Genomic DNA, 13,153 nt, shown 5'->3' on the forward strand with positions numbered 1-13,153 from the left:
CGAGCCTACTCCGCCATTCATTATGATCATGGCTGATCATCCAACTCAATAGCCTGCTCCCGCTTTCTCCCCATACCCTTTGATCCCTTTCGCCCCAAGAGCTATATCTAACTCCTTCTTGAAAACATACAATGTTTTGGTCTCAACTACTTTCTGTGTTAACGAATTCCACAGGCTCACCACTCTCTGGGTGAAGAAATTTTTCCTCATCTCAGTCCTAAATGGTCTACCCCGTATCCCCAGACTGTGACCCCTGGTTCTGGACTCCCCCATCATCAGGAACATCCTTCCTGCATCTACCCTGTCTAGTCCTGTTAGAATTTTATAGGTTTCTATGAGATCCCCCCCTCATTCTTCTGAACTCCACCGAATATAATCCTAATCGACTCAATCTCTCCTCATATGTCAGTCCTGCCATCCCAAGAATCAGTCGGGTAAACCTTCGCTGCACTCCTTCTATTGCAAGTACATCCTTCCTCAGATAAGGAGACCAAAACTGCACACAATATTCCAGGTGTGGTCTCACCAAGGCCCTGTACAATTGCAGCAAGACATCCCTGTTCCTGTACTCAAATCCTCTGGCTATGAAGGCCAACATACCATTTGCCTTCCTTACCGCCTGCTGCACCTACATGCTTACCTTCAGCGACTGGTGTACAAGGACACCCAGGTCTCGTTGCACATTCTTCTCTCTCGATTTATAGCCATTCAGATAATAATTTGCCTTCCTGTTTTTGCTACCAAAATGGATAACCTCACATTTATCCACATTATACTGCATCTGCCATACATTTGCCCACTCACTCAGCTTGTCCAAATCACACTGAAGCATCTCTGCATCATCCTCACAGCTCACCCTCCCACCCAGCTTTGTGTCATCTGCAAATTTGGAGATATTACATTTAATTCCCTCATCTAAATCATTAATATATATTGTGAATAACTGGGGTCCCAGCACCGATCCCTGCGGTACCCCACTAGTTACTGCCTGCCATTTGGAAAAAGACCCGTTTATTCCTACTCTTTGTTTCCTGTCTGCCAACCAGTTTTCTATCCATCTCAAGACACTACCCCCAATCCCATGCGCTTTAATTTTGCATGCCAATCTCTTATGTGGGACTTTGTTAAAAGCCTTCTGAAAGTTCAAATAAACCACATCCACTGGCTCCCCTTCATCAACTCTACTAGCTACATCCTCGAAAAATTCCAGCAGATTTGTCAAGCATGATTTCCCTTTCATAAATCCATGCTGACTCTATCCAATTCTGCCACTGTTTTCCACTTGCTCAGCTGTTAAATCTTTTATAATGGACTCTAGAATTTTCCCCACTACCGACGTCAGGCTGACTGGTCTATAATTCCCTGTTTTCTCTCTGCCTCCTTTTAAATAGTGGGGTTACATTAGCTACCCTCCAATCTGTAGGAACTGTTTCAGAGTCTATAGAATCTTGGAAGATGACCATCAATGCATCTACTATTTCTAGGGCCACTTCCTTATGTACTCTGGGATGTAGATTATCAGGCCCTGGGGATTTATCGGCCTTCAATCCCATCAATTTCCCCAACACCATTTCCCTACTAATACTGATTTCTTTCAGTTCCTCCCTCTCACTAAACCCTGTGTTCCCCAACATTTCTGGTATGTTAGTGTCCTCCTTTGTGAAGACAGAACCAAAGTATGTATTTAGTTGGTCAGCCATTTCTTTGTTCCCCATTATAAATTCCCCTGTTTCTGACTGTAAGGGACCTACATTTGTCTTCACCAATCTTCTTCTCTTCACATACCTATAGAAACTTTTACAGTCAGTTTTTATGTTCCCTGCAAACTTACTCTCGTACTCTATTTTCCTCTACTTAATCAATCCCTTGGTCCCCCTTTGCTGAATTCTAAACTGCTCCCAATCCTCAGGTCTGTTGTTTTTTCTGGCTAATTTGTATGCCTCTTCCTGGCATCTAATACTATCTCTAACTTCCCTTGTAAGCCATGGTTTGGCCACATTTCCTGTTTTACTTTTGCGCCAGACAGGAATAAACAATTGTTGCAGTTCACCCATGCGCTCTTTGAAAGTTTGCCATTGCCTATCCACCGTCATCCCTTTAAGTAATGTTTTCCAATCCATCATAGCCAACTCGCACCTCATACCATCGTAGTTTCCTTTATTAAGATTCAGGACCCAAGTCTCAGAACCAACTATGTCACTCTCCATCTTGATGAAGAATTCTATCATATTATGGTCGCTCATCCCCAAGGGGCCTCGCACAACTAGATTGCCAATTATTCCTTTCTCATTACACAATACCCAGTTGAGGATGGCCTGTTCTCTCGTTGGCTCCTCAGTGTATTGGCCCAGAAAAACATCCCGTATACACTCCAGGAATTCCTCCTCTACGGTATTGTTACTAATTTGATTTGCCCAATCTATATGCATATTAAAGTCACCCATAATCATTATTGCATGCATCTATAATTTCCTGTTTAATGCCATTCCCAACATCACCACTACAGTTTGGGGGTCTATATACAACCCCCACTAATGTTTTTTGCCCCTTAGTATTTCTCAGCTCTACCCATACAGATTCCACATCGTCGGAGCTAATATCTTTCCTCACTATTGCGTTAATTTCCTCTTTAACCAGCAATGCAACTCCACCGCCTTTTCCTTTTTGTCCGTCCTTCCTAAATTCTGAATACCCCTGGATGTTCAGTTCCCATCCCTGGTCACCCTGCAGCCATGTCTCCATAATCCCGACTATATCATACCTGTTTACATCTATTTGCCCGGTTAATTCATCCACTTTATTGCGAATGCTCCTCGCGTTAAGGCACAAAGCCTTAAGGCTTGTCTTTTTAACATTACTTGTCCCGTTCCCACTATTTTTCACTGAGGCCCTGTTTGATTCTTGCCCTTGATTTCTCTGCCTTTCACTTTTCTTATTCCGCTTTCTGTCTTTTGTTCTTGTTTTGATTCCCCTTCCTCTGACTCCTTGCATAGGTTCCCAATCCCCTGCCATTTTAGTTTAAACCCTCCCCAACCACTCTAGCAAATGTTCCCCCTCATACATCAGTCCCGGTCCTGCCCAGGTGTAACCTGTCCAGTTTGTACTGGTCCCACCTCCCCCAGCACTGGTTCCAATGCCCCAGGAATCTGAAACCCTTCCCTTCACACCATCTCTTCAGCCGCCTATTCATCCGATATATCCTGCTATTTCTACTCTGACTGGCACGTGGTACTGGTAGTAATCCTGAAATCACTACCTTTGAGGTCCTACTTTTCAACTTACTTCCTAACTCCCTATATTCTGTTTTTAGGACCTCATCCCTTTTTTTACCTATGTCGTTTGTACTAGTATGTACCACGACCAATGGCTGTTCACCCTACACTCTTCAGAATGTCCTCTAGCCGCTCTGAGACATCCTTGACCCTAGCACCAGGGAGGCAACATACCATCCTGGAGTCTTGTTTGCAGCCACAGAAATGCCTACTTATTCCCCTTACAATTGAATCCCCTATAACTATTGCATTCTGACACTTTTTACTCCTCCCCTGTGCAGCAGAGCCAACCGCGGTGCCATGAATTTGGCTGTTGCTGCTTTCTCCTGAGAGGCCATTTGCCCTCAACAATATCCAAAGCGGTATATCTGTTTTGCAGGGGAATAGCCACAGGAGATTCCTGAACTGCCTGCCTAGTCCTCTTGCTTTGCCTGATGGTCACCCATTCCCTTCCTGCCTGCAGTATGACCACCTCTCTATACGTGCTATTCATGATACTCTCCATCTTGCGGATGCTCCACAGTGTCCCCAGCCCCCGCTCCAGCTCCAAAACCCGGGTTTCCAGGAGCTGCAGCTGGAGACATTTCCTGCACACATGCTGGCCCCGGGCACTGGAAATGTGCCCAGCTTCCCACGTAGAGCAGGAGGAGCACACCATGGTTTTGAGCTCTCCTGCCATGACTTACTCCTTTAAATTAAATTAAACCTTTTGGAAGATACTTAATATCAATTACTCTCTGGCCCTTCTTCCCTGCTCCTCGTTGTTACGGAATATAGCCCCTACAAATGATGAACCACAAAATAAGACCTTAAAAACTATAAGCAATAAAAGTAGTAAATGCTTACCCGGCCATATTCACGGTACTCAAAGGATCACCTCGTTCCCTCCTCATCGAACTCCCTCAGTCACCCCTGCTCTCCCAGCTTCTCTTCAACTCCCAGTTCCTCTCGTGCTCCTCTTCAACTCCCGATTCCTCTCGCGCTTCTCTTCAACTCCCGGCTCCTCCCGCGCTCCTTTTCAATTCCCGACTCCGCTCACGCTTCTCTTTAAATCCCAGCTCCTCTCGCACTCATCTTCAACTCCTGACTCCTCTCGTGCTCCTCTTCAACTCCCGACTCCACTCGCGCTTCTCTTTAACTACCAGCTCCTCTCGCGCTCCTCTTCAACTCCTGACTCCTCTTGTGCTCCTCTTCAACTCCGGACTTTCCTCGCGCTTCTCTTCAACTCCCGGCTCCTCTCGCGCTCCTTTTCAACTCAACTCCTCTAGGTGCTGCTGACTGCCTGTCCCAGAGTCCTCCTCTCGCTCACTCCTCTGGGTGCTGCTGACTGCCTATCCCAGAGTCCTCCTCTCGCACTTTCCTCTAGGTGCTGCTGACTGTCTGTCCCAGAGCCTGCCTCTCGCTCTCTCCTCATCACCCTCTGTCTCCTACAACTAAGCCAATTTTGAATCCATCTTATCAAATTACCCTGTATCCCATGTGCATTTGCCTTCTTTATAAGTCTCCCATGTAGGACCTTGTCAAAGGCTTTGCAGAAATCCATATAGACTACATCAACTGCATTACCCTCATCTACACCACCTGGTCACCTGCTCAAAATATTCATTCAAATTTGTTAGGCATGACCTCCCTCTGACAAAGCCATGCTGACTATCCCTGATGAAACCTTGCCTCTCCAAGTGGAGATAGATTCTCTCCTTCAGAATTTTCTCCAATAGTTTCCCTACCACTGACGTGAGACTCACTAGCCTGTAGTTCCCTGGCTTATCTCTACAACCCTTCTTAAATAGCGGAACCACATTAGCTGTTCTGCAGTCCTCTGGCACCTCCCCAGTGACCAGAGATGAATTAAAAATTTGGGTCAGAGCCCCTGCGATCTCCTCCCTTGCCTCCCTCAGCAGTCTGGGACACAAATCATCCAGACCTGGAGATTTGTCCACTTTTAAGCCTGCCAACACCTCCAATACCTTGTCACTCCCTATATCAATTTGCTTAAGAACCTTGCAGTCTCTCTCCCTGAGTTCGATACCTTCATCCTCATTCTCTTGGGTGAAGATGGATGTGAAGTATTCACTCAACACTCTAGCAATGTCCTCCGGCTCCACCCATAGATTGCCCCCTTGGTCCCTTATGGGCCCTACTCTTTCCCTGGTTATCCTCTTCCCATTGATATACTTATAGAATATCTTGGGATTTTCCCTACTGACCTGCTCTTGTAGCCACAGTATTTATATGGCTAGTCCATTTCAGTTTCTGGTCAATGGTAACCTCCAAGATGTTGATAGTGGGGGATTCAGTGATAATGCCACTGAACGTCAAGGGCGATGGTTAGATTCTCTTTTGTTGGAGATGGACATTGCCTGACATTTGTGTGGCACGAATATTACTTGCCACCTGTTAGCCCAAACCTGGATATTGTCCGGGTCTTGCTGCATTTGGACATGGACTGCTTCAGTATCTGAAGAGTCGTGAATGGTGCTGAACATTGTGCAATCATCAGCGAACATCCCCACTTCTGACCTCATGATGGATGGAAGGTCATTGATGAAGCAGCTGAAGATGGGTGGGCTGAGGACACTACTCTGAGGAACTTCTGCAGTGATATCCTGGAGCTGAGAAGACTGACCTCCAACAACCACAACCATCTTCCATTGTTAGGAGCAGGAATAGGCCACTCGGCCCGTTGAACCTGCTCTGCCATTCAATAAGATCATGGCTGATCTGAATGTAACATCAACTCCACATCCCTGCCAACTCCCGATAACCTTGTACCCCCTTGCTAATCAAGAATTTATCTACCTCTGCCTTAAAATATGTCAAGATCCCTCAGGATCTCAAAGGTTTCAATTAAGTTGCCTCTTACTCTTATAAACTCCAGTGGATACAAGCCTAACCTGTCTAGCCTTTCCTCATAGGACAACCTGCCCATTACTGGTATTAGCCTGGTAAACCTTCTCTGAACTGCTTCCAATGCATTTACATCTTTCTTTAAATAAGAAGAAAAGTACTGTACACAATACTCCAGATGTGGTCTCACCAATGTCCTATACAACTGAAGGATAACCTCCTTCCTTTTGTAATCAATTCCCCTCACAATAAATTATAACATTCTATTAGCTTTCCTAATTACCTGCTGTACCTGCATACTAACCCTTTGTGATTCATGCACTAGGACACCTAGATCCCTCTGAATCTCAGAGCTCTGCAATCTCTCACCATTTAGATAATAAGCTTCTTTTTTATTCTTCCTGCCAAAATCAACAATTTCACATTTGTCCACATTATACTCCATTTGCCAGATCTTTGCCCACTCATTTAATCCATCTATGTCACTTTGTAACCTCCTTCTGTCCTCTTCACAATTTACTTTCCTACCTATATTTGTATCATCAGCAAATTTAGCAACCATTCCTTCAGTCCCTTCATCCAAGTCATTTGTATAAATTGTAAAAGGTTGAGGCCTCAGCACTGATCCCTGTGGCATACCACTCGTCACATCCTGCCAAGCAGAAAAAGACCAATTTATGCTAACTCTCTGCTTCCTGTTTGCTAGCCAATCTTCTATCCATGCCAATATGTTACCCTCTACACCATGAGCTTTTATTTTCTGCAGAAACCTTTGATGTGGCACCTTATCAAATGCCCTCTTAGTACAGTATACCCACCAGTTCCCCTTTATCCACAGCTCATGCTTGGCCCGTACGAAGACAAATGGATGGAATGTGATGAGGAGAGGCTGAGAAGCATGCATGCCTATTATGTGTGTTGAGCTCACCCCAATAAGGGCTGAGGAGTTGATGCAGCATGATACATGAGATGCTGGTGATGTTAAAGTGCCTGTGAGACAATCAATGGTGTTGTGTCCCCCGCTAATATTGTGTGAGATCCCTGAACAGTGTAACTCTTTGGTTGCATGATGTCATAATGAGAATGTGAGATTGGAATGAGAAAGTATCACTGAAAAAAAGAGACATTTTGAAGCTTTTCATCTTGCACTCATAAGGACACTTCACAAGAATGCCAATATAAGAGGAAAACAACCATTTAATCTGTATGAGAAGAGAAAGCTGATTTGTTGGCAAGTGGACTCTGATTGGGAGAGGCGTTGCCATGGAGAATGCACCAGTGATGGTGACTGACAATTAACTTCCAAGCTTTGTTTGAAATTTAAACCAGGCAGCTTGACCCTAATTGGTCAAGGCATTGGATTTATTTATATTTGGATAATATATTTGGATTTCCAAAAGGCGTTTGATAAGGTATTGCACGTAAGGCTACTTAATAAGATAAGAGCCCATGGTGTTGAGGATTGTCTAACTAATAGAGGAAAGAGAGTTGGGATAAAGGGGGCATTTTCAGGAAGGCAACCTGTAACTAGTGGAGTGCCACAGGGACCAGTGCTTGGACCCGATTATTTACAATATATATTGATGACATAAATGAGGGAAGTGAATGTCCTATCACCAGATTTGCAGATGATACAAAAATAGGTGGGAAGGCAAGTGGTGAGGATGACACAAAGAGTCTATAAAGGGATGTAGACAGGTTAAGTGAATGGGCAAAAACATGGCAGATGGAATAAAATGTGGAAAAATGTGAGCTTATGCAGGAAGAATAGAGGAGCTGAATATTATTTAAATGGAGAAAGACTGCAGCAGAGAGGTGTTTGGGAGTCCTTGTGCATGAATCCCAAAAAGCTAACATACAAGTTCAACAGGTAATAGGGAAGGCAAATGGAACATTCGCCTTTATTTCAAAGGGAATGGAGTATAAAAATAGGGAAGTCTTGCTAAAACTATACAAGGCACCAGTTAGACCATACTTAGAATATTGTGAACAGTTTTGGTCTCCTTATCTAAGGAAAGATATGCTGGCATTGGAGGCAGTCCAGAGAAGGTTCACTAGGTTGATCCTGGGTATGGCGGGATTTTCTTATGAGGAGAGGTTGAGTAGGTTGGGCCTGTACTCATTGAAATTTAGAAGAATGAGAGGCGACCTTATTGAAACATATAAGATTCTTAGGGAGCTTGACAGGGTAGATGTTGAGAGGTTGTTTCCCCTTGTGGGAGAGTCTAGGACCAGAGGGCATAATCTCAGAGTAAGGGGTTGCCCATTTAAAACAGAGATGAGGAGGGATTTCTTCTCTCAGAGTGTAGTTAATCTGTGGAATTGTTTACCGCAGAGAGCTGTAGAAGCTGGGTTGTTAAATATATTCAAGGCTGAGATAGACAGATTTTTAATCAGTAAGGGAATCAAGGTTATGGGGAAAAGGCAGGAAAGTAGAGTTGAGGATTATCAGATCAGCCATGAACGGTGGAGTATACTCGATGGGCCGAATGGCTTACTTCTGCTCCTACGTCTTATGACCTTATGGCCCTGAGGAATGTGTCAGCGAATGGCTGCCACTTGTTTTGTTTAGCTGAAACAGGCACAATGTGTGTACATGTTCTTTTTGTCTGCAAATAACAGGGCCCTGTGTATTAATATATGTAGCTTCCAGTATAAATTGTTGTTTTCCCTTTATATTGGCATTCTTGCAAGATGTCCTGATAAGTGTAAGATAAAAAGCTTTGACTTGTCTCTTTTTTCCAGCAATACTCAAGTTCTGTGCTACCAAATTACTATTAGTTAGAAGAAGGTTCACTTACCCTTGCAGAGCAGATGGGATCATTCATCCTCTTCCTGCACTAGATTGCGTTTCAAGGGCAGTTGCTTGATGCCCTCACTGCCCTCGCAATGGTCTCCCAGGCTGGTGAAGTGAGGCTGGTGGGCTTCCTGGAGCCATCCCTGGGATAGAGGGTATCCTTGTGTTGCCGCACTCTATCCATGAGAGCCTCCAGGGAGTCACTGCAAAACCTAGGAGCAGCATTCTCCTTTGCTGCAACCATCTCCACACATTGTCTTCTGAAAGCTAGGCTGGAGAGAGTGAGGGTGGTATTTAAATTTGGCGCCCGAACTTTCAAGTCTATTAGGTGATGGTGGTTGCGGACAAATTAGTTCCTGTCCCCACGTGATTTGGAGAAACTCTCCTATGCATAATTAATGAGCAAACGAGCATGAAATCAGGTAGGATATAACCTATATAACTCTTTGTCCTAGTTTGCTATAACCAACATACCACATAGCTCATTTACCTTTTGTGTACTGAATATAACTAGATAACAACATCAGAATATAAATTAACTTAAAAATTCATTCTAGGGCAAATTGGAAAAAAGGTGACAAAAAATGTTCCTAAAGACTTGGGAGCAGATTTATTCCTTGCTGTGAAAGATTGTTTAGCCAGAAACTTACACAAATATAAAAAGGGGAATGTGTAATGCTACTTCATACCCTTGCTTAAAAAAATTATGCAGTAAAGGGCTAGTGTTATATGGGCTGGTTGACCCCAGTTTTCTGTACAAAAAATGCCTGTGATTTTAGGCTGGGGCCTGGAGATTTTCAATCTCAAGCAGTGAGATGCATATTTCAGAAATTGTTCTTCTTTTAAGTACAGGGACCTGGAAATTCCTTTCAGTGGTTCAGTCTAGTTCTGAGTTTGCAGGAATGGCACCTAATTTGCATGGGACAGTGTGTAAGCAGCTCCACACACGTGCACGCACATGCACAAGTATGCACACACACACACACACACACACTGGAGCCAAATCTACGACGGGTGACGTTCAGCATTTTCAGGTCTTCTTTACCTAGGAACTTTTTTTGAAGTGAATAGTCATGATGTGTTAGCCAGTTGTACTTAGAAACGTAGGAACAGGAAAAGGCCATTCAGCCTCTCGAGCCTGTACCACCATTCAGTTGGATCATGGCTGATTTGTATCCACCCACCTGCCTCACCTATGCATTGGGAACTGGGCTGACCGATCCTTTGTCCCCTTCACTGTCAGGGCTGACGGCCTGAAGGTGCTGGGGATATGGTTCGGAGGGACCGGGGCATGCGTTAGAAACTGGAAGGAGCGAGTGGCTATGGTGAAAAGGAAACTGGGCATGTGGGAGTGACGCTCCCTCTCCATTGCGGGTAAGAACCTGGTCATGAGGTGTGAGGCACTCTCCCTGTTGCTGTACGTGGCGCAGGTCTGGCCCATTCCAGACTCCTGCGCGATGGCGATCACTCGAGCCATCTTCCGCTTTATCTGGAGGTCGAAAATGGATCGTGTCCGCAGGGACGCGATGTACAAGCCTCTAGATAAAGGGGGAAAAAACGTGCCCAACATCACCCTCATACTGATGGCCACCTTTGTGTGTGGCTGCATCAAGCGGTGCGTAGACCCTCAGTACGCAAACACCAAGTGTCACTACGTGCTGAGGTTCTACCTGTCCCCGGTGTTGCGAAGGATGGGTCTGGCCACGCTGCCGCGGAACGCTCCAAGTAGTTGGACCGTGCCGTACCACCTGTCCCTGGTGGAAAAATTTATGCAGAAAAACACCTTTGACCACAAGTCCATCAGGCAGTGGTCAGCACGTAACGTCCTAGAGGCCCTGAGGGAAAAGGAGAGGGTGGACCCTGTGGGATGGTTCCCCGAGCAGACTGTCAAAGTCATTTGGCAGAATGCCTCATCGCCAGAACTTTCCAACAAGCACCAAGACGTAGCTTGGCTGGTGATGAGAAAGGCCCTCCCCGTCAGATCCTTCCTACACGCCAGGAGTCTCACCCCCTCTGCACGTTGCCCTCGAGGTGGCTGTGGTGGGGAAGAGATCGTTGTTCACCTCCTTGTGGATTGTGCCTTTGCAAAGAAAGTCTGGAGAGAGATGCAGTGGTTGCTGTCGAGGTTCATCCCGAGCAGTTCTGTGACACAGGACTCTGTGCTCTACGGGCTGTTCCCAGGGACACACACCGAGACAAACATCAACTGCAGCTGGAGGATCATCAACTCGGTGAAAGACGCGCTTTGGTCTGCCCGAAACTTGTTGGTCTTCCAGCACAAAGAGTTGTCCCCGACCGATTGTTGCGGACTGGCACAATCCAAAGTCCAGGACTACGTGCTGAGGGACGCACTAAAGCTTGGGGCAGCTGCCGCAAAGGCGCAATGGGGAAGGGTCGCTGTCTAAGACCTTTCTGCCACAGCGCACCGAGAGACTGGGAACTGTTTAGAGCCCCTCGGGCTGTACAGCTCAAAATGAAAGGCTGTAAATGATTGTAATATTGTTTGTACTGATGCACCTGGTGATACATTTTGTAAAAGTTTAACCTGGATTGTACCCTTGTAATGGTGTTTTTGAAATGGTTTGGAATGTGATTGAAGATATTTTATGAATAAAGTATATTTTTGCAAAAAAAAAAACCTGCCTCACCTATGCATTTACTGATATCAATAGTAGAAGGTTAGTGTATGGCCTTTTGAATAACTTAGTGAATGAATTTATCACAGTATTTCGTTTTTGTTGATGTGTAGGCTATCTTTGAATTTGCACTAAAGGAAGTGTAAATAAATGCAGATTTACAGTTCCTTCTATGTAAATTTTTCAGCTGAGGAAAAGAAGCAGCTCGCAGAAGAGAAAGCTTCTGAGATTGAGGAACAGAATAAGGTGATAGCAGTGGAAAAGCAGGATGCAGAAAATTCCTTGGCTGAAGCTTTGCCTGCTCTGGAGGCTGCCAGAATAGCATTGCAGAGCTTGGATAAGTCTGATGTCACTGAGATCAGGTAATCCTGGATAAGCAACTCTTCCAATTTTAAAATTCTCACCCTTGTTTTCAAATCCCTCCATGTTCCTCCCTTTCTCTGTTATCTCCTCCAGCCCTGTAACCCTCGAAGTTATTTACATTCCTCCATTATGGCCTCTTGCGCAGCCCCTATTTTAATCCCTCCATCATTGACACCTGTGCCTTCAGCTGCCTGGGCTCTAAACTCTGGAATTCCCCCCCTAAACTCCTCCATATCTCTGTCTATCTTTTCTCCTTTACGACACTCCTTTAAGCCTACCTCTAGCCAAAATTTTGGTCATTAGCCCTAATATCTCCTTATGTGGCTGAGTGTCATATCTTGTTTTTTAATGCTTCTGAAGTGCTATATAAATACAAGATGTTATCATATTAGCAGCCATCTTCATTGTTGCAATTTCAATATTCTTAAGCGTACAGTAAATCCTCACTATAAGTTGTTACATTCCTGAAAATCATGACTTTAAGTGAAGCAACTTTATGTGAATCATGGGCTCCCATAGGAACTTGCAAAACAAACTAAATCACTGAATATAACAGAAATACTATATGCATTGAAATTAGATAACACTAAATCACCCAAACAAGTCCTGAGTAGCACAGCTTCTGTGTCTCACCCATTGCACGCCTGAAACTCAGCTCAACTTTTTGCTGGCTTTCCTTTCCCACTGTCTCTCTCTCTCTCCTTTCTCTTTCTCTCTCCTTTCCCACTGTCTCTCTCTCTCTCTCTCCTTTCCCACTGTCTCTCTCTCTCTCCTTTCCCACTGTCTTTGTCTTTCTGTCTCCAGAGCCTGTACCCCTTCCTGACAGTTTGCAGGGGCCGAGCCCCCGTCCCAGGGTGTTATGGAAGAAGCCAGGGAAGGAGGGGTGGTGATGATGGAGCTGGAGGGTGGGGAGAGGCTGTGGGAGAAGCTGGGGAGGAGAGGGGTTGCTGTGGGAGAAACTAGTGGGCCACGGGAGAAACTGGCAGCGTCCTGTGGGAGAAGCTGGGGTGGGGGGGGGTGGTGGTGGTGGAGAAGCTTGGGGGGTGCTGTGAGAGAAGCTGGGGGGCCGTGGGAGAAGCTTGGGGGCGAGGTGGGCGCAGGAGAAGCTGGAGAGGGGGAAGCAGGAAAAGCTGGGGAGGCCATGGGTGAAGCTGCTCCATCTCCCTCACCACCACCCCTAAAATTACTCTCACTTCATCACCCGACTGTTGGCCAGCAGCTTCCCAGCCCTGCTGGCA

At 45.5% G+C, this 13,153-nt stretch overlaps 2 protein-coding genes across 2 annotated transcripts in view; one reads left to right on the forward strand and one right to left on the reverse strand.

The window, feature by feature from the left end:
* eif2b1 (eukaryotic translation initiation factor 2B, subunit 1 alpha) overlaps window positions 1-13,153 on the reverse strand; it is a 1,065,098-nt gene that overhangs the window by 419,272 nt on the left and 632,673 nt on the right. The window lies entirely within an intron of this gene.
* Window positions 1-13,153, forward strand: part of dnah10 (dynein axonemal heavy chain 10) — a 350,590-nt gene that overhangs the window by 254,024 nt on the left and 83,413 nt on the right. The window contains 1 exon segment of the mRNA XM_078554603.1: window positions 11,740-11,914. Coding sequence (XP_078410729.1) covers window positions 11,740-11,914 — 175 coding nt within the window.

The sequence above is a fragment of the Cetorhinus maximus genome, chromosome 12 (assembly GCF_964194155.1).
Source record: "Cetorhinus maximus chromosome 12, sCetMax3.hap1.1, whole genome shotgun sequence".
Lineage (NCBI taxonomy): Eukaryota > Metazoa > Chordata > Chondrichthyes > Lamniformes > Cetorhinidae > Cetorhinus > Cetorhinus maximus.